Source organism: Oryx dammah, unplaced genomic scaffold (genome assembly GCF_014754425.2).
Source record: "Oryx dammah isolate SB20612 unplaced genomic scaffold, SCBI_Odam_1.1 HiC_scaffold_5, whole genome shotgun sequence".
NCBI classification, from domain to species: domain Eukaryota; kingdom Metazoa; phylum Chordata; class Mammalia; order Artiodactyla; family Bovidae; genus Oryx; species Oryx dammah.
Genome location: NW_024070189.1, coordinates 88,224,402 through 88,243,868, shown reverse-complemented (window position 1 = coordinate 88,243,868; position 19,467 = coordinate 88,224,402). Strand labels below are relative to the sequence as shown.

The 19,467-nt window shown below is 58.3% G+C and overlaps 4 protein-coding genes and 1 non-coding gene across 5 annotated transcripts; 4 read left to right on the top strand and 1 right to left on the bottom strand.

The window, feature by feature from the left end:
* The first annotated feature begins 24 nt into the window (after positions 1-24).
* SF3A2 (splicing factor 3a subunit 2) lies at positions 25-8,791 on the top strand. Its single transcript, XM_040241860.1, has 9 exons — positions 25-180; positions 4,433-4,597; positions 5,003-5,074; positions 5,882-5,928; positions 6,078-6,187; positions 7,016-7,065; positions 7,146-7,286; positions 7,697-7,765; positions 7,853-8,791. The coding sequence occupies exons 2-9, from the start codon at positions 4,472-4,474 to the stop codon at positions 8,669-8,671; spliced, it is 1,434 nt and encodes a 477-aa protein (XP_040097794.1). The 5' UTR covers positions 25-180; positions 4,433-4,471; the 3' UTR covers positions 8,672-8,791.
* Positions 1,099-1,170, top strand: TRNAH-GUG. Its single transcript has one exon. It is a non-coding gene; the product is annotated as a tRNA-His (tRNA).
* Positions 1,829-18,919, top strand: LOC120864764 (60S ribosomal protein L23a-like). Its single transcript, XM_040241862.1, has 2 exons — positions 1,829-1,833; positions 18,404-18,919. Exon 2 carries the CDS (start codon positions 18,404-18,406, stop codon positions 18,872-18,874), a length of 471 nt encoding a protein of 156 aa, XP_040097796.1. The 5' UTR covers positions 1,829-1,833; the 3' UTR covers positions 18,875-18,919.
* On the top strand, positions 8,867-12,336 carry AMH (anti-Mullerian hormone). The gene is made up of 5 exons (XM_040241867.1): positions 8,867-9,919; positions 10,567-10,709; positions 10,930-11,038; positions 11,146-11,308; positions 11,394-12,336. The coding sequence occupies exons 1-5, from the start codon at positions 9,466-9,468 to the stop codon at positions 12,250-12,252; spliced, it is 1,728 nt and encodes a 575-aa protein (XP_040097801.1). The 5' UTR covers positions 8,867-9,465; the 3' UTR covers positions 12,253-12,336.
* Positions 12,514-16,405, bottom strand: JSRP1 (junctional sarcoplasmic reticulum protein 1). The gene is made up of 7 exons (XM_040241861.1): positions 16,287-16,405; positions 15,153-15,303; positions 14,719-14,756; positions 14,432-14,561; positions 13,896-14,075; positions 13,166-13,257; positions 12,514-13,070 (listed from the first exon to the last, which is right to left on the bottom strand). Exons 2-7 carry the CDS (start codon positions 15,268-15,270, stop codon positions 12,603-12,605), a joined length of 1,026 nt encoding a protein of 341 aa, XP_040097795.1. The 5' UTR covers positions 15,271-15,303; positions 16,287-16,405; the 3' UTR covers positions 12,514-12,602.
* Positions 18,920-19,467: the final 548 nt, after the last annotated feature.

The following is a 19,467-nucleotide window of genomic DNA, read 5'->3' as shown; positions in this document are numbered from 1 at the left end:
GTCGCCCGCGCCATTGGGCGGGCCGGGCATGCGTACGCAGGAGGCTCAGCCCGTCCTGTCCCCAGAAGTGCTTTCTCAGCTCTCGGCGCGCGTGCGCAGGACGAGGTCGTCGCGGTGGCTGTGGCGCCTGGATAGACCAAGGCAGTGTGTGAGGAGCCCGTGGACTTGACGAAATCGTGGGTGAGGATTAGTAGTAGTGCGAGACTAGGGCGGCGGCCCCGGGGGACTCCTTGGAGGGGAGTGGCTGAAGTGCTGGGTTGAGGGCGGCATCGGCTCTCTACACGCCGGGCGCTGGGCCGGCCCAGCACCCCCACCCTCCCGCAGGGAGCTCCGGCTGCAAAGGCCCGTTGGGTCGGGTCGGGTCGGGTCGCAACGGACCCGGGGCGCCTTCCCTGAGTCCTCTGGTTTGCTGGCTTTGTGGTCCGGGGCTTACCTGGTTCCTGTAATAGGTGGGGGGTGACGGCGTGCCTGGTTCCAGGCCCGCCGAGGAGTGAGGAAGGTCCAGAGGCGGAGCTCTTGGCGCGAGGCCCATGACCCGTTAGCTAGGCCCGTTTAGCGAGCGAAGCCCAGAGTTTAAATGACTTCTCCCCTTGTCACTCTGGGAGCCCGGCCTCTTCTCTCTTCTGCCCCTTGGCAGCTGAGTACGAGCGACCTGAGCTTGTAAATAGCCTGAGTCGGGTGTAGAAGTGGTCTCTCAGCTTCCTACCGTGACTGTTGAGGTCTCATTTCTGCCTCCCCCTCACCCGCTGCAGCCTCATCCTTCATACCATGGATGTGGTTATCCTGAGCTTTAGTCAGATCGTCGGTCTTATTTTCTAGGGCTGAAAATAGCGTTCGCTGCTCAGGCGGGTACTGTATTGAGCCGTGGTGCTTTTTGGGGGGTACTGTTCTCTTAACCCTCCCCCCAGAGCGCTTTCATTTCTTCATGCTTCCTATTTGTCTGATTTTGCTGGTTATTAAATTTTCTCTCAAAGCATCATCATTTCACACGCCTTGTTTTTCAGTCGCGTCTGACTGACCCCATGGGCTGCAGCACGTCAGGCTTCCCTGTTCTTCTCCATCTCCCAGAGTTTGCTCATGCGTATGTCCATTGGGGCTTCCCTGGTGGCTCAGAGGGTAAAGCATCTGCCTGTGATGCGGAAGACCCAGGTTCGATCCCTGGGTTGGGAAGATCCCCTGAAGAAGGAAATGGCAACCCACTCCAGTATTCTTGCCTGGAGAATCCCATGGACAGAGGAGCCTGGTGGGCTACAGTCCATGGGGTCGCAAAGAGTTGGACACGACTGAGCAACTACACTTACGTCTGTTGAGTCAGTGATGCCATCCAACCATCCCATCCTCTGCTGCCCCCTTCTTTCGTGGTTAGTCTTTCCAAGCATCAGGGGCCTTTCAGATGAGTGCGCTCTTTGCAAGCTATGGGTTGTAGTTTCCCGCGGGTTGAAACAATGGATGTCTTTTTTTCTTTTCCTGCCTGCAAACTTCCCTCTCAGTGCTGACATCCTCCTGTTCCACCGAGGACTGGAGCTCCACTCAGCAGCTGAGTAGCTATCCTAGAACTTTCTGTCCAGGCTCCCATGGGCTGGTTTTTGTTTTCAGTCTCACTCCCTCCTCTTTTTTCCATCAGAGCACTTCAGGTAGGTTTTGAAGTCGACTCATTTGTTCAGTTTGAGCCCGCAGTTTGCTGAAAATGGCTTTATCCGTCCTGACAGTCAGAAGTGTGGGTGTAAAGTTCTAGATTGAAAGCCCCTGATGGGAATTGGGAAAAGCCTTGCCCTGCCTTACGTGTTCCTGCTGTTCTGAAGGCTCTCATCTCATCCTGGTTTCTGACCTCTTGTTGCTGAGTTTTTTTCCATCTACTAGAAAAGTTCATGGTCTATTTATTGGAGAGTTTTTTATTTTTTTAGGTTTCTTTGATAATACTCTCCAAGTTTTTTGTTTTTCTTTTCTAGTTTTTGTTTTGTATTTGGACTGTAGTTGACTAACAATGTTGTGCTTCAGGTGTACAGCGAAGTGAATCAGTTATACATATATACAGACCCGTTGTTTTTCGTTTTGTTTCCCTGTGTAGGTCGTTAGAGAACACTGAGCAGAGTTTTCTGTGTTCTGTATACAGTAGGTTCCTGTAGGTTATATCTGTATTATAGTAGTGTGGCCATGTTTTGTTCTCAGTCCAAAATTTCTAGGTTCTTGCTTTGCCTCCTGTTATCTTGTTATTTTGCTATTGTTTATTTTTCTGTTCTTCTTTATGATAGCTTTGACTGTTATCTTCAGGCGCTCACATTCAGTGTGTTGTTAGGCTCATCGCATCTTTGCTTAAAGGGTTTATCTAGTGTTAATTGGCCATGCTAATCTGTGGCATCCTGCTCTAGTTTTGAGCTGTGGGAACATCGCCCATCATCCAAGAGGATGTTAACATCTTCTGTTGAGCTTTTCACTGAGTTTCCTTTTTCCCCAGTACATGCATTTCTTCACATCTGTTTAGATATCAGTTCTGCGTGGAGCTTCCTGGTGGCTCAGACGGTAAAGCGTCTGCCTGCAATGCAGGAGACCCAGGTTCGGGAAGATCCCCTGGAGAAAGAAATGGCAATCCACTCCAGCATTCTTGCCTGGAAAATCCCATGGACGGAGGAGCCTGATAAGCTACAGTCCATGGGGTCACAAAGAGTCGGACACGACTGAGCGACTTCACTTTTCTGCATGGAGAGCAGTGCTTCTCTAGTGAGCTCAGTGGGCCTGGCAAAGTGCTGAGGTTTAGGGGATGCAGAGCCCCCAACTTTCAGTGTCTGAGAATACTGTCTCTGGTGCTCTCTCCCCAGAAGAAACTCCTGATCTCCCCTGTCCCCTGAGCTGGGGACTCAAGCCGGGTTTCCTGCCTGCTGGACACAGGCCAGGTTGGGGGGGAGGGGTGGGCAGCGAGGAGCCTGCTGCTCAACGGGCAGGCACCGATGGACCTGGCCTTAGCCCAGCCTCTCTGAGACTCCCAATAGGTAGGCTGCTGAGTGATTAAGTATCTGTCTGCTTTTGGGTTTCCTGAGTTGGTCAGATTCTCCTTGCGGGCTTTCACGACACCATGGCATGTTCTGGCTGCTTATGAAGGAACTGGCTGTCCCCAAACTGACTGGAACTCTTGGCTCTGTTAGTGTTTTGCCTTTACCAGTTGACGGCTCTGAGTGGCCTTGTGTGTAGTAAAAGAGTTAGGCCTGGTGATTCTGCAGCCAGCTAGGTCACCCTACTGGTCACCCGACGTGAGGTTTTCATCAAGTCATCAAGTTGTAGGGCAAGTCAGTGGCACAGCTGGCTGGTACAGGAAACCACCAGTGGCTTCCATGACATGAGTTTGCGCTGCATCTGTGTGGTCAGAAACTCAGCACTAGTCTCACTGGGCTTTATTCCCTCTGGGGGCTTCAGGGGAGCACCAGCTCCTGCTGAAAGACATGTGCTTTCCAGCTTCTAGAGGCACCACATCCCTGGCTCACAGCCAGCAGAGCAGCATCTTCTGTATCTGCCTCTGACCCTCCCCCCTCTCTCTTATAAGGACCCTATGATGACACTTGGCCCCCCCAGGGAATCCAGGGTCGTATCCATCTCAGGGACCTAACTTAATCCCACCTGCAAAGTCCCTTCTTCTGCGTGAGGTGACGTGTCCAGGCACCCCAGGGAGCAGGACTGGTACATCTTTGGGGGTTCACACTCTTGGGCCCCATCCCTGTGAGCTTACCCTAACAGAGTCAAGATACTGTGGGTTTAAACCAGGGGCCCGGGGCCAGCTTTGACAGTAAAGAGCGTGTAGGATGAGAGGAAGATACCTGAGGCTGGATCTGAACTCACCTGGAGCAGTATGGGCAACAGTAGGAAACAGCAGTTGGACAGCTTGATGGGCGTGGAGGAGAATCCAGGGCCTGGAAGAGTTGCCTCAGCTGCAGACGAGCTGTGACTGTCTCGTGTGTTAGGCAGTGGGGGTCGGGGGCGGGCAGGTAGATGGATGTGTTCCTTGTTCCAGCAAATGTACTGCTGAATCAGAGAAGTAGAGTTTAGGTTGCAGGAAGGAAGTGTAGACGAGCAGAAAAGAGATTCAGAGAAGGGGGTGAACGGTGTGGGCCTGGGCAGTTTGGGAAGGCTGCTTAGAGGAGATGGGACTGATTAGTGAGAACTCAGCCTCCTCTTCTCTGTTGTTGTCTCGGGTCCCTGGGCCTTTGCACTCCTCAGTCAGAGACCTTCCTCTCCGGTCCACCCCCACTGTCACCTGGAGATGCCTCGTTTCTCCTGTTTCTCCTTCCTCATCCCTGTGTGCCTGGCCCAGCATGGGCCCTCAGCCATTGGAAGACAGGTGGTGAAGCCAGGGCTGGGGCGGTGAGAGTGGGGAGAGGTGAGGCCAGGCCAGGAGGGTGAGATCTCACACATAGTCTCACCAGCCACCCCTTGGCCTCCGCAGGTTTCTCCCCTGGTCTGACAGAGTGTCCAGGGTCTCACCATGGACTTCCAGCATCGCCCCGGGGGCAAGACCGGGAGCGGGGGCGTGGCCTCCTCCTCTGAGAGCAACCGGGACCGCCGGGAGCGCCTGCGACAGCTGGCCCTAGAAACCATTGACATCAATAAGGTGTGCGCCCACCTGCCCACCCTAAAGCAGCAGCTCAGCGCCCTCCAGACCACGGTCTCCCCAGGCCTGGGGTTGGCCCGTCAGCTTCTCTTCCTCTGCCCGCGCCCAGCTTGTACTGCAGCACGAGGAGCCCTGTCCTGGCTGGGGAGCTGGAGGATCAGCAGTGCACCTTCAGCTCTGCCTCTTCCTAGATCCCAGGCTGCCGCTAATGTGGGGCTGGGGACTTTCAGGGGAGCCTTCTCCAGGGCTTGCTGCAGAGGCGGGCGGTCAGCCCCAGCCCCAGCCCCAGCCCCGTGCAGTGGACCCTGTGGGATCCCAGGGGTGGTGGTGCTGGCTTGGGGCTCCAGCTTGTCCTCCATCCCTGAGCGTCTCCCCCACTGCCTGACACACGTGTTTCTTCTGCAGGACCCCTACTTCATGAAGAACCACCTGGGCTCCTATGAGTGCAAGCTGTGCCTGACACTACATAACAATGAGGTGCGTCTTTCCCAGGGAGGTACTGGCTTCAGAGCCCTGCTGTGCCATCTCCGCCCTGCACGGCACTGGGACAGCCACTGTGGGGTCCCTGCCTCCATCTGTCCGTTCCCTGTAACATCAGTGGCTCCCATAACACAGACATGCATCTACACATGTGGGGATGTCCAGGATGTTCACGTGGGGCGAGAGGTCTGGAAGGCGTGGTTTCTAGTTTGAGTCTTTAAGCAAGTGTCAGTCTGATGCTTGCTGGCATTGGGCTCCTGCCCTTCGCCATAAGCAGGTCCTCTCTGTCCTTTTCTGTGTATAGAGGGCACACTTTCTATCCAGATGGTTCACAGCTCCAAACAACTGCACTGAGCTGAATAGTCTCATATGGGAGCATTTCCCAGCGGTTTTGAGGCTCCCCCTTCTCTGTGGGGGACCATCCTGGACATAGAGTCCCTGGAGGTCAGAAAAGCCTCTAGTTGGAAACTGCTGATACACGTCTTCTTCTTGGGACATCATTGAGGTGGAATCAAAGGGCATGTTTATTCCAGGTGTCTCCACCACTGCCCAGCAATATCTTCTGGCCCCACCAACATCCTGGCAGCCACAAGACTGCTGTGTCCCCCCCCCACCCGAGACTCTCATCATCTCTGGCTTTTGAGCATCTCGTCCCCCTGTGTGCAGACCCACAAGAGCTCATGTGTTCAGTAGCCACCAGGTGCCCGTCAGCACTGAGCCCTGTGGATGGAGGCGGGCCCAGGTGGGACACCGGGCACCACCCCTTCACTGTGCCCTCAATTGCATGTTCCTTTCATGTTCCAGGGGAGTTACCTCGCGCACACCCAGGGGAAGAAACATCAGACCAACTTGTAAGTACCTGGCACCCCTTCCCATGCCTGCTGTCCCCCTCACCTCACATCTCCAAGGTCGGCCGGGGATGGGCGCTCCTGGCGCTTGGGGCTGTGGCCTTGATGGCCTGTGAGGAGGGGCCTCAACACTGTGTCCGTCCCACCTGCAGGGCCCGGCGAGCGGCCAAGGAGGCCAAGGAGGCCCCCGCCCAGCCAGCACCAGAGAAGGTCAAGGTAGAAGTGAAGAAGTTTGTGAAGATCGGCCGCCCGGGCTACAAAGGTAACTGTCGATGCCCTTGGCGGGCAGTCCCTCACCCACTTCCAGCTTCACCAGTGGCCTCAGCTTCCATTAGAGGCTTCCTGCCCTGAGGGCGAGGGCCATAGTGTCTCCTCTGCTCTTTATACTCCTAGCAGAGGTGGGTGCATGGGTGGGAGGGGACTGCAGGCCCTGGTGTAGTCCTTTCCTCTGACCTTAGAACTGGGTGCTGGCGCCTTTTCACATGGAGAGAGAGTAAGGGAAAGGGGCAGCTCACCTGGGCCAGCAGCTGCAGAGGATCAGGTTGCCAGGGAGGAGGGGAAGGCAGGCCTCCTTGCAGGTGTTCTTGCTGAAGTGGGCACACCCTGTGTATAACTGGCATTTCAGACAAGACATGGCTTGGGAAGGCCCTGGAGTAGTCCAGCTTGGTGAGCCAGGGCAAGGATGGCACTACCCCCAGGGAGGCCACCACAGGCCTTTTGGTCAGTCTGGGTCATCTGGCCTTTTCCTGGGTGTGGCAGGGAGACACTAAGTGCCTGAGGGCGCATATGAAGGGCCCCGGAGCTGTGTGGAGAGCAGCCCAAAGCCACAGAGCTAGAAAGTGATGGGCACCCGCCCCCAGAAGGTCTGGTGGAGGGGGATGGGCAGTGGGCAGCCCACCCTCTGCCCCCACCCAAGTGATATCAGGCAGGTGGCACCTGGGGCACAGCCCTCCCACTCTTGGGCCGATGACTGCTAGTTGCCCAGCAGGGTGACCTCCCCCTACTTGCCAAGCCAGCTCTCCCATTCATGGGTGACATTAGGCCAGTCCTAGGACCCCGTTACTGGACCTGACATCCTCCTGTGTTGCAGTAACCAAGCAGAGGGATACAGAGATGGGCCAGCAGAGCCTCCTTTTCCAGGTGAGCAAAGGCCGGGAACCCTTTGTCCTGAGGGGAGGGCCCCCTGAGAGGCAGTGCTGTCACTGGCCGTGTCCCTGCAGATCGACTACCCCGAGATTGCAGAGGGCATCATGCCCCGACACCGCTTCATGTCTGCCTACGAGCAGAGGATCGAGCCCCCGGACCGGCGCTGGCAGTACCTACTCATGGCCGCTGAGCCCTATGAGACCATCGCCTTCAAGGTAGTTTGCTGGGACCCTGGAGGGTCCTGCAGGGTCTGCTCCATCCAAGCAGCTGGCCCCAGCCCACACCAGGTGCCCCTTCTGGGCCCTTGCCTCCTGAAGGTTGTCAGAAGATGATGCAGAGCGAGGGCAGGGGCTGGGTGTCTACCGTGAATCAGACCCTGGCATGGCCCCAGCAGTGAGGTGGCCCTGTTACCAGGCTGTGCAGGACTCTGACCTGGTCCAGTTCTCAGATATATGATAACGAGACAGGGTAGGTTGCAGCTTCCCTGGGTGGCAGGGCTGCTAAGCAGTGGAGCAAGAATGCCAGCTGTCACCCCCACGTCAGACCCTGTTCGCTCACAGAAGGGCCTCCTGGGCCAGGCCATCTCATGGTCCTGAGGGCCTGTCTGCCCCTCTACCCCGCACAGGTGCCAAGCAGGGAAATAGACAAGGCTGAAGGCAAGTTCTGGACTCACTGGAACCGGGAAACCAAGCAAGTGAGTCACTCCATGTCCATGCAGTTCCCCATCCTTCTCCCAACCCAAGGCCTCTGGGACCCTACTCAGTTCTTCCTGTCTGTCCAGTTTTTTCTCCAGTTCCACTTCAAGATGGAGAAGCCACCAGCCCCACCAAGCCTTCCTGCTGGGCCTCCTGGGGTGAAACGGCCCCCACCCCCACTGATGAATGGCCTGCCCCCTCGCCCGCCACTACCAGAGTCGCTGCCCCCGCCCCCACCAGGAGGCCTGCCCCTGCCACCGATGCCGCCCAGTGGGCCTGCACCCTCAGGGCCCCCAGGCCCTCCTCAGCTGCCCCCACCGGCTCCTGGGGTCCACCCACCGGCACCAGTGGTCCACCCACCAGCTTCTGGGGTGCATCCCCCTGCTCCTGGGGTCCATCCCCCAGCTCCTGGGGTCCACCCCCCGGCACCAGTGGTTCACCCACCAGCATCTGGGGTCCACCCCCCGGCTCCAGGGGTCCACCCTCCAGCCCCAGGAGTCCACCCTCCTGCTCCGGGAGTCCACCCTCCAGCCCCAGGGGTCCATCCTCCCCCGTCTGCTGGTGTTCACCCCCAGGCACCAGTGGTGCACCCACCAGCTCCTGCAGTTCACCCCCAGGCTCCGGGGGTGCACCCGACTCCTGCAGTTCACCCCCAGGCTCCGGGGGTCCACCCACCAGCTCCCGGGGTCCACCCACCAGCCCCTGGGATCCACCCCCAGCCTCCTGGGGTCCACCCCCCTCCTCCTGGGGTCCATCCTCCGGCTCCTGGGGTCCATCCTCAGCCGCCTGGGGTGCACCCCTCAAATCCTGGGGTGCACCCCCCAACGCCCATGCCCCCGATGCTGAGGCCCCCACTGCCTTCCGAAGGCCCTGGGAACATTCCTCCCCCTCCCCCCACCAACTGAAAAGCCACCCCCATCCTAGCAAGTCTGGTTTGGTTTTTCTGGGTTTCACCCTCAGAGTAGAGTTCTTTTGTACTGGGCTGGGTGTCCCCAGAGCTCATTAAAGAGTCTGCTGACCCTGAACTGGACTGCTGTGTTAACCTGTGGGTGGTCAGCACCTGCTTGCTGTGGGTGAACACATGTGGCTGCTTTCCACCACCATAGGGGGTGTCAGGGTCCCACCTGGACCACAGAGGGTGGCCCCTGGTGTCTCTGCAAGGACAGACCCTGCGGGCCAGCAGAGTGTGGGGTGGTTCTCTGGGAAGACAGCAGAGTGAAGAAGGCTGCTCACTCTCCTTGGGGGTCTCTGTGGGCCTCATAGGTAGGGTGAGTGAGCACGTGGGGTCACTGGGGGCCAGACCTGCCTACCCGGTGTGAAGCGTCATCCCCCTTGGGGCTGCCATCTGAATCCTGGGGCAGGGGCTCCACACCTCGCCCTCCAACACCCCCAGGTTGTTGATAGTCTGGCTGTCTGGGCCATGCACTCCTGCTCACATTCCTGGTCTGGGGAGGGGAAAGATTTGTCAAGGACAGTCTGACAGATGGGTCACAGGCCACACACACTGTATCACTGCTCAGGAGATAGGCGGGCAGGTTGGAACAGAGGGGGCTTTGAGAAAGCCACAGACCTCCCAGGCTCGCAACAGGCACCAGCCTTCAAGGTCATGTCCCAGGAGGAGATAGGGACCGCCCTGCACCACAAACAGCCCTGCTCTCCCTTATAAAGTAGGGCAGCGCAGCCCCTGGAAGCTCCCAGGATGCCCGGTCCATCTCTTTCTCTGGCCCTGGTGCTGTCGGCCATGGGGGCCCTGCTGAGGCCAGGGACCCCCAGGGAAGAGGTCTCCAGTACCTCAGCCTCGCCCAGAGAGCAGGCCACAGGCAGCAGGGCACTCATCTTTCAGCAAGACTGGGACTGGCCACTCCCCAGTCTCTGGCTGCTAGGCAGCCCTCAGGACCCCCTGTGCCTGGTGACCCTGCATGGGAGTGGCAACGGGAGCAGGGACCCCCTGCGGGTGGTGGGGTCCCTGAGTGGCTATGAGCAGGCCTTCCTGGAGGCTGTGCGGCGCACCCACTGGGGCCTGAGTGACTTGACCACCTTCGCTGTGTGCCCCGCCGGCGACGGGCAGCCTGTGCTGCTCCACCTGCAGCGGCTGCAGGCATGGCTGGGGGAGCCCAGGGGGCGGTGGCTGGTGGTCCTGCACCTGGAGGAAGGTATGTGTTGTGTCGGGGCTGGGGTGGCAGGCCAGGCTCTAGTACCCTCCTCCCAAGACCAGGGGACTGCAGAGCCCCCAGCCCAGACCCCTCCCCAGTCTCAGGAAGTGGAGGCTAATGGCCAGAGAGGTGGGTCACTGTATCTTTGCTTGTTTGGGGCCAGAAGTTCTCCAGCTCCCAGCCACCCCTCTCCCCATGCAGTGCCTGGCGGAGGAGGGTGTGGAGGCTAACACCTTGTTCACCTACCTGGGAGCTACACGGTTGGGGGTGGAGGAGGGAGGCAGGCAGGTCAGTGCAGCCTGATGCTCCAGCAGAGGAGTGCCTCTCCCTCCACACCCGGTAGCAAGAGGTTCCTGTTCCAAGGGGTCACTGTCCTCAGACCCACTACCAGGAATCCCCCAGGAGCTCTCCAGGCCTCGAGCCCCCAAGGGCTCAGGAAACATGGTGGCAGCCCCACTGCCCACCCTATCCATCACTTCTAGGCCACTGCTGTCCCAGGGAAGCCAGGAGCCAGCGTCAAACCTCTCTCACCAGGTTCCCCCAGGCTTTGGTTGGCGTGCGGTCTCCTATGGAGGGGACAGGCTTAGGGGAGGGTCTCGGGCTTCGGTGGCTCAGGTGCCTCCCTTCTTCCTTTGTCCTGCCTGTAGTGACGTGGGAGCCGACACCCTTGCTGAGGTTCCAGGAGCCTCCACCTGGAGGAGCCAGCCCCCCAGAGCTGGCGCTGCTGGTGTTGTACCCAGGGCCTGGCCTGGAGGTCACTGTCACCGGGGCTGGGCTACCTGGCACCCAGGTACCAAGGAGTGGAATGTGGCTCTCTCAGGCCCCCAGGAGCCCCCACAGAGCAAGGGAGGGATTATGGGTTTATGTTTGTGTTGTTTTTAACTTGGCCTCACAGAAAGGCCACAAGTGTCCAGGCTAGACCTTGAGGGGATGTTAAGGGCAGCAGGCAGAGCAGGGTTGGCATCCATGCCCGCCCCCCAACCTGGCTGAACTCCCGTGTCTGCCCGCAGAGCCTCTGCCTGACCGCGGACTCGGACTTCCTGGCCTTGGTCGTGGACCCCCCGGAGGGGGCCTGGCGCCGGCCTGGGCTAGCCCTGACCCTGCAGCGCCGTGGAAATGGTAGGCCTTGCCTGGACAGGGACTCGACCGGGTGGCTGCCCTTGACCCGCAGACCCCAGCCCATCCCCGGCCGCTGAAACGCACGGCGCACGCGCCTCCCCTCTCAGGTGAGCCCCTGAGCACCGCCCAGCTGCAGGCGCTGCTGTTCGGTGCGGACTCCCGCTGCTTCACACGAAAGACCCCGGCCCTGTTGCTCTTGCTGCCGGCGCGGCCGTCGGCACCGATGCCCGCGCACGGTCGGCTGGACTTGGTGCCCTTCCCACAGCCCAGGTGCGCGCAGGCTCAGACCTGGGGATGCGGGGAGTGTGGGCGCCGCAGCCTTGCGCCCTCCCAACCCCCGGACTCTGCTGTCCAGGCCTTCCCCAGAACCAGAGGAGGCACCGCCCAGCGCCGATCCCTTCCTGGAGACTCTCACGCGCCTGGTGCGCGCGCTGCGGGGACCCCCGGCCCGAGGCTCGCCACGGCGACTGGCCTTGGACCCGGGCGCACTGGCTGGTTTCCCGCAGGGCCAGGTCAACCTGTCGGACCCCGCGGCCCTGGAGCGCCTGCTGGATGGTGAGGAGCCGCTGCTGCTGCTGCTGCCGCCGACGGCAGCCACCACCAGGGTCCCCGCAACGCCGCAAGGTCCCAAGACCCCTCTGTGGGCCGCGGGACTAGCGCGCCGGGTGGCTGCCGAGCTTCAGGCGGCAGCTGCCGAGCTGCGCGCCCTTCCGGGGCTGCCTCCCGCCGCCCTGCCGCTGCTAGCGCGCCTGCTGGCACTGTGCCCGGGAAACCCAGATGGCCCCGGCGGCCCGCTGCGCGCGCTGCTGCTACTCAAAGCACTGCAGGGCCTGCGCGCAGAGTGGCGCGGGCGGGAGCGGAGCGGCTCTGCACGGGCGCAGCGCAGCGCCGGAGCCGCGGCTGCAGACGGGCCGTGCGCTCTGCGTGAGCTGAGCGTAGACCTGCGGGCCGAGCGCTCGGTGCTCATCCCCGAGACATACCAGGCCAACAACTGCCAGGGCGCCTGCGGCTGGCCTCAGTCGGACCGCAACCCGCGCTACGGCAACCACGTGGTGCTGCTGCTGAAGATGCAGGCCCGCGGTGCTGCCCTGGCGCGCCCGCCCTGCTGTGTGCCCACAGCCTACACAGGCAAGCTCCTCATCAGCCTGTCCGAGGAGCGCATCAGTGCGCACCACGTCCCGAACATGGTGGCCACCGAGTGTGGCTGCCGGTGACCTCCTGCCGTGTTCCTTGTGCTGCCCCGGCCCGTATTTATTCGGACCCCGTCATCGCTGCAATAAAGATGGGAAGGCATGCGGTTGGGGTGTTTGTGCATGTATGGGGACAGGCAGAGGCCTTCCTGCAGTCCTCGCCATCTTCACCCGTTGCCCCCTTGCGCCTCCGTCCTCCCTCCACACCCCCACCCAAAGCTCCTTATCTGCCCCACGCAGGCCTCGGGCAGGTTCTGGGGTCCTGGTGCGAAGCAACAGACGATGAGGGGGCTGCAGCACTTGCTTTATTTAGCTGGAACCCCGGGGCCCTAGAGCAGATAGTCAGAAACTCACACACACCGCCCCGGTTTCACTCAGTCCCGGCCTTTGCCGGCACGGCGCTTCTGGTGGCCCGGAGGCCGGTCCTCCTCATCGGGGCGCCGCGGGGAGACCCAGGCCTGCCTCTTCCTATCCTCGGGAGCTCCAGAGTCTCGCCCCCAAGGTCGATGGCCCCCTTCGCGGGCCTCCCAGCGTCGTGGTAGGGCTCCCTGGGGCTCCCTGGCACCACGTGGCTTCTCCTCTTTCCGTGGCTTCTCCTTTCTCGGTCTCTCCTCCTTCTGTGGCTTCTCCTTCCTGGGCCTCTCCTTCCGAGGCTTCTCCTTCTTCAGCCTCTCCTTGGGCCCTTGGCCGGCGAGGGGCGCATGCTCCTCATCAGCGGCTTCTTCAGACTCCCATTCATCCTTCTCTGCAGCCTCTTTGCTCCTAGGAACCTGGACCCTTTCCTCTAACTTCGAGGGGTGCTCAGGCTGCCTCACTGGGGGGGCCCAGGTCTCAGGCTTTGGCTGTTATGCAGACAAGTGCAGGGTGGTGGGATCAGCCACAATTCCATGGCTCAAGCCCCTTCCCCCAGTGAGGAGCCCACTGAGGAAGAGCTTACCAGGGGTGACGCTGGCCCCTTGGGTGATGAGCTTGACGAGGCCCACGACTCAGGGACAGGTGCAGGGGCTTCTGCATCCCCAGCCACAGCCTCTGGGAGGGGAAAGGAGGGGATGCAAGTCAGCCTGGGACAGGAGTCGGCAGTGAGAACCACAGCACACCATCCATCCCCTAGAGGCCCCTCTCCTGGGGACAGGCAAGGGGACCCAGCCGTCTCCACCCAGGTACACTGAGGCTCGGCTGGGTCCCTTCCAGCCCTGGGAAGGGGCTCCGGGTCTCCACTGCTGCTTCTCTTCAAACCTCCCTCATTCAGGGTGTGCCAGGATGCTCCAGTTTCTCTGAGGGCCATGGGAGCACAGAGGCACACACAGGAAAAGCCACACACTGTGAAATGGGGGTGCACATGGCCCTTCCTGGGCATGCAAGGCCCAGGGTATGGGGTGGTGAGGCAGGTGCATCAGGTCCCTACTGGGGTGGGGGAGGAGGCAGTTTCCTGTAAGATCTGTTGGAGAGAGGGGTGGAGGGATCTCAGAGCCCATACTGGATAGAGGGACTCCTACGGGACCACGGGGGTGCACAATGTCCGCTGCCCAGCAAGAAGTGCAGGGGGCCGCCAGGAACCCCTTACAAGATCCAGGCGGCCTGCGCACACCGCTTAGTGTCCGGGCACACAGATCCGCCCCGTGGGGTGTCTGTGCTTCCGGGAAGGAGTAGCCAAGTGTGAGGCTCACCGCGGCACAGCTGGAAGGCGGAGCCCAGCAGCGCCACGAGCGAGGCGAGCACCAGGCACTTGTTGAGCGTCAAGTCTCCCCAGGGCAGCTCCTCGCTCAGGGCCGGCGGCGGCGGCGGCGGCGGCGGCGGCTGCGGGGGCGGTGCGGTCTGTGCCTTCTTCCGTGCGGGGCTCCGGGGGGCTGCAAGAGCAAGTGCTGGCTGGGTTCTCGGCCAGCCAGGGGCAGACCTGCGGCTAAAGTCAGCTCTGCTCTGCCGGGCTGTGCGGCCCTGGGCTGAGAAACTAAGCCCTGCCGGCTTGGCAGCTTCACTGGGATGCAGAGAATTTTCCAGAAGATAATTAGCTGAAGCTTAGTGGCAACTAAGCTGGTGTTATCATGAATTAGCAGAGACTCACAGCCCTTTCAGTTACAGCCGTGGAAACCGCTCAGCCGGGCGCCGCATGGTGGCTATCCTCCCAGATCCAAGGACCCATCCTCCCCTCCCATGCTGGTCCATACCCATCCCCCCACCTCACCCCTGCCTCCTGCAAACCCACTTGCTCCTGCTTTCAGTCTCTCCTTCCCGGTTCCTGAGGTCACTTTGGACACAGGCTCCTTTTCCATCTTCTTGGGCTTGGTGTCCACACTGCCTGTGGGGCTGCCCTCAGTCACCCCGTCCTGAGAATCCTGTAGGGACACGTGTCATCCTGGATGTTCCCTCTAAGGGAGACCGAACCTTCCCAGGAGCTGCAGAAACCCACCCTCTTAAGCCAGCACCTCCCTACTCCAGGAGCACCTTGGGCTGAAACCCAGAGGGAGGACCCCCCCCACCCCCGCTACTCACATGGGACTGGCTGCTGGAGTCAGCCAACCTGGATGATGCTGTTGGTGGAAAAAGAGGGGAGAATCAAAGTCATGGGGACCCCCAGATCCCACTTTCTGTTGGGTTCTGCTGGGTGAGGGGCTGGGGACAGGAGATACCCCAGTTTACAGGTTAGAAAGTAGACAGACTCAGACAGCCTTGCACAAAAGCACACAGCAGGTCACTGGCAAGCCAGGATCTAAACCCTGACCTGTGTGGCCCAGCCCTGTGTTTTCTGGGATCTTTACAACCCCCACCACCCCCCGGGACACTAATGGGCACAGAGGTTGGAAACAAGGAGCATGGTTTAAGCCAGTCCAGTGTGGAAGTCCAAGTCCTGGTTTCTGAAGGTGGGCCACCTGACTCAGAAGGAGGATGGGAGCGTGGGCTTCCTCCCCTGGCACCTTCTCCAGTACCTTGCACACTGTCCTCCTGAGGCTGGCCGGGACAAGGGTCAGCCAGTGCAGAGAGGTCCTCATCCACTTGGCAGCTGCCCAGGCCTCCATCCAGCTCCTCCAAGGCCCTGGTTGCCATGGAGACGGCTGAGCAGCAGCAGGCCGAGTCAGGCTAAAGGGAGTGGGGAAGAGGCAGCCTGAGCCCCTGCTATGGGCCTGGGCTTAGCTCTTGGAGAAGGGAGCTCCTTGCCTCCCCACACCACCACCATGGCTTGTCCTTCTGCCTGGAGCCACCTTCCCTGGTAACTTCACACTTGCGAAGGGCATGGCCCGACAGCACTCCAGCAGGCACTCTCCTTGACATCCCCCCAGGTCTGTCTTGCGACCCCTCTGGATAGGCCAACTTCTACAGGCTCCAGTATCCCTGTGCACACAGCAGAGACTGCTGGGGCCCAGAGCAGGCTGGGTTCTGCCCATGGTCACACAGAGGTGAGCACACAGCCTAAACTGGAACCCTTGGCCCCAGGGTCAGCTCATGTTCTCTGAGACCAGGGACTATTTTTATCCGGTGCCCAAGGCCAGCAGGGCAGGCCGGCTAGGGGCCCAGCCCCTCCTAGGCCCTTGCTCCCCTGGGGTCTCCCTCTGGGTCCTCCTCACCCCTCATTCCTGGCACCTAGCCTCCTTCCGGACCCCGTGGGTGTTGGAGCTCAAGCCCCAGCAGCCAGGACCAGCCTGACTCTGGCCATGACAGGCAGGGGCAGGGAGTGCCAGGCCTCCCACCCCCGACCCTGGGGTCCCTGCCTCCTCTATGCCATCCCCATAGGGCAGATGAAGAAACAGGCTGAAGGTGGAGCTGTGGACCAGAGGTGGTGCAGAACTGGAGCCAAACCCCATCCGTTGGCTCCCACGCCCCGTTTTTTGGAATCCTCAGAGTCCCTGGCACCAGTGTTAGTGTGACCCATCCCTGGGCAGAAAGGGGACCCTTCCCTGGGGCCAGAGCAGTCGGTGGGGGAGGACACCTATGGGTGGGGAGGGCCCCTAGGGGTGCATGGGGGCAGCCACAGAAGTCGGGGACACCCCCGTGGACCTCAGGGGTGCCCTCCCAGGTCCTAGGGACCCCCCACCTCTTCCTAGGCCTCCTTGTGCCCCTCTTACCCACAGTCGCCACGCTGGGCCTGGTGGACAGCATGGAGCGCGGGGAGGGTGGCCCCAGACAGACAGCAGCAGGTGGCTGGAGGCTGTGTTGTGGGCCAATCAGCTCCTCGGCCTGCTGTGGGAGGGGGAGGAGGGCCGGCCTGAGGTCCCTGGGGGAGCACACCCCTGCCTCGGAGCAGGGCCAGGCATTGGTGGAGGGATGGCCCCACCCCCACCAACACAGAACCATTGCCAGGCCTGCCACGGTGACCCTGGGAACGTTGCTTTCTGTCTCTCAGCCTTGGAAAAGAGGGTTGTGGGGGGTGAGAGTACCCACAAAGCATGGTTACCTCGCCTTTATAGGCAACTCTTATGTGCTGGGCTCTGCAGCAGCTAAAGGATCACAGCCCTGTGCAGTCGGGGGCCATCAGGGAGGGCTTCCTGGAGGAGGATGGCACCATCAAAGGGAATCCAGGCTCTACCCACTGGCTCGGGCCAGGCTCAGCTCAGAGGCCTCAGTCTCCTCATCTGGAAAGTGGGGTCATTTCCTCCTGGCAGGCAATGAGGTGAGAATGAGTTCATCTGGATTAAACAACCACTCGAATGTGAGCTGCTTTTTTTTTCCCCCTTAATTGAAGTATAGTTGGTTTACCATTGTATTAATAGTATTAATTACTGTTGTATTAATTTCTGCTGCAAGCTGTACAGCAAATTAACTCAGTTATACATAGATAAAGTCTTTTTCACATTATTTTTCATTATGGTTTATCACAGGATATTAAATATTGTTCCCTGTGCTGTACATTGGAAACTTGCTGTTTATCCTATATATAATAGTTTGCATCTGGTTATCCCAAACTCTCAATCCTTCCCTCCCCCACTCCCCCTTCCCCTTAGCAACCACAAGTCTTCTCCATGTCTGTGAGTCTTTTTCATAGGTATGTTCATTTGTGTCATATTTTAGATTCCACATATAAGTAATATCATATGGTATCTGTTTTTCTCTTTCTGACTTACTTGGAGTGAGTGATAGTTGCTCAGTCATGCCTGACTCTTTGCAACCCCATGGAGACTTACTTTGCTTAGTGTGATACTCTCCAGGGCCATCCATGTTGCTGCAAATGACATTATTTCATTCTTTGACTAATATTCCATTGTATATATACCATATTGTATACGAATATACAATATGTATGTGTATATATTGAATGTTGTATATACCATATCTTTATCCATTCCTCTGTTAATGAGCACTTAGATTGTTTCCATGTCTTGGTTATTGTGAGCACTGCTGCTATGAACACTGGGGTGCATGCATCTTTTTGATTTAGAGTTTTGTCTGATATGGCATTGGTGGATCATATGGGCTTTCTAGGCATTGGTGATGGACAGGGAAGCTTGGCTTGCTGTAGTCCAAGGGGTCGCAAAGAGTCAGACACCACTGAGCGACTGAACTGAACTGAACTGATGGGCTTCCTAAGGAAATTGCCTGCAATGCAGGAAGACCTGGGTTCCATCCCTGGCCGGGAAGATCTCCTGGAGAAGAAAATGGCAATCCACTTATTCTTGCCTGGAGAATTCTACGGATAGAGGCCCCTGGCAGGCTACAGTCCATGGGGATGCAAAGAGTCGGACATGACTGAGTGACTGACACACACACGGCAGCTCTACATCCCACCTGGTCACATATCCACGTTTGTTTAGTCAATCATTGAACACATACCACTCAGTCCAGCCAATCAGTAAAGGAAACCAACTTTGTCATTTAAAAATGCATTTATTTATTTATTTTGGCTCTACTGTGTCTTCATTCCTGTGTTACTGTGCAGGCTTCTCTGTAGTTGAGGTGAGCAGGGGCTACTCTCTTGTTGCAAAGCATGAGCTCTAGGGCACACAGAGCTCAGTAGTTGTGGCACATGGGCTCAGTGGTTGAAGCTCCCAGGCTCTAGAGCACAGGTTCAATCACTGTGGCGCACGCGCTTAGTTGCTCTGCAGCATGTGGAATCTTCTGAACTGCCGGGGTCCAGCCCCGGTGGATCCAGGGAATTCGAAGCGGGGATGGCACTGGCGTGAGAAAAACTTATTTGTTTATTGATATAAGATTAGATTAAGAAACAATAGTATAGCTTTTCATGAAGATGGTGCCGAAGGCGAAGAAGGAAGCCCCTGCCCCTCCTAAACCTGAAGCCAAAGCAAAAGCGTTGAAGGCCAAGAAAGCAGTGTTGAAAGGTGTCCATAGCCACAAGAAAAAGAAGATCTGGACGTCACCCACCTTCTGGCGGCCCAAAACACTGCGGCTCAGGAGGCAGCCCAAATATCCTTGGAAGAGCGCCCCTAGGAGAAACAAACTTGACCACTATGCCATCATCAAATTCCCCCTCACCACCGAGTCAGCCATGAAGAAAATAGAAGACAACAACACACTGGTGTTCATTGTGGATGTCAAGGCCAACAAACACCAAATCAAACAGGCTGTAAAGAAGCTCTATGACATTGACGTGGCTAAGGTCAATACCCTCATCAGGCCTGACGGAGAGAAGAAGGCATATGTTCGACTGGCTCCTGACTATGATGCTTTGGATGTTGCCAACAAAATTGGGATCATCTAAACTGAGTCCAGCTGGCTAATTCCAAATATAAAAGTTTTCACTATATATATAAAAAAAGAAAGAAACAATAGTATAGTAGGAAAATTAAGCAGAGAGAAGAGGCAGATTAACTTGGGTTACGTGGAAAACCAATAAAGTTCCAGACAAGGAGCTTGCACCATCTATGTTAGGCCGCCGGTGCCCGTTTGAATATCAGAGAGTGCCCCACCTTGGGCTCTCTTACGGATCTTAAAAGCCGGGACAAGTAAGTATACATAGTGAGCCTCCACGCCCCAGATGGGAATTCAGCCTGAAATTAGAGTAAAGAGGAGACACCGGGGAAACCAGTCCAGCGACTGGCTCTCCTTCTATTGTCCTTCAAGGCCTTTTATACTTTTGATTATACATAGAGATCAATGGGTAATGCAAAATTATGTAGCGTTAGCAGCCCAGACTCTTTCTGTACATCTTTTTGTATACAAAAGGTCTCAGGTGATTTACATTATCTTCTGGCCAAGAGGCTTGTTAACACTTTTTGGCTCGCTTCCTTAATGAATGTTAATTTCGTTTCCCCTAAGTGTTTTTCTTTAATCTGCATCTCCTTAAAGCGCTAA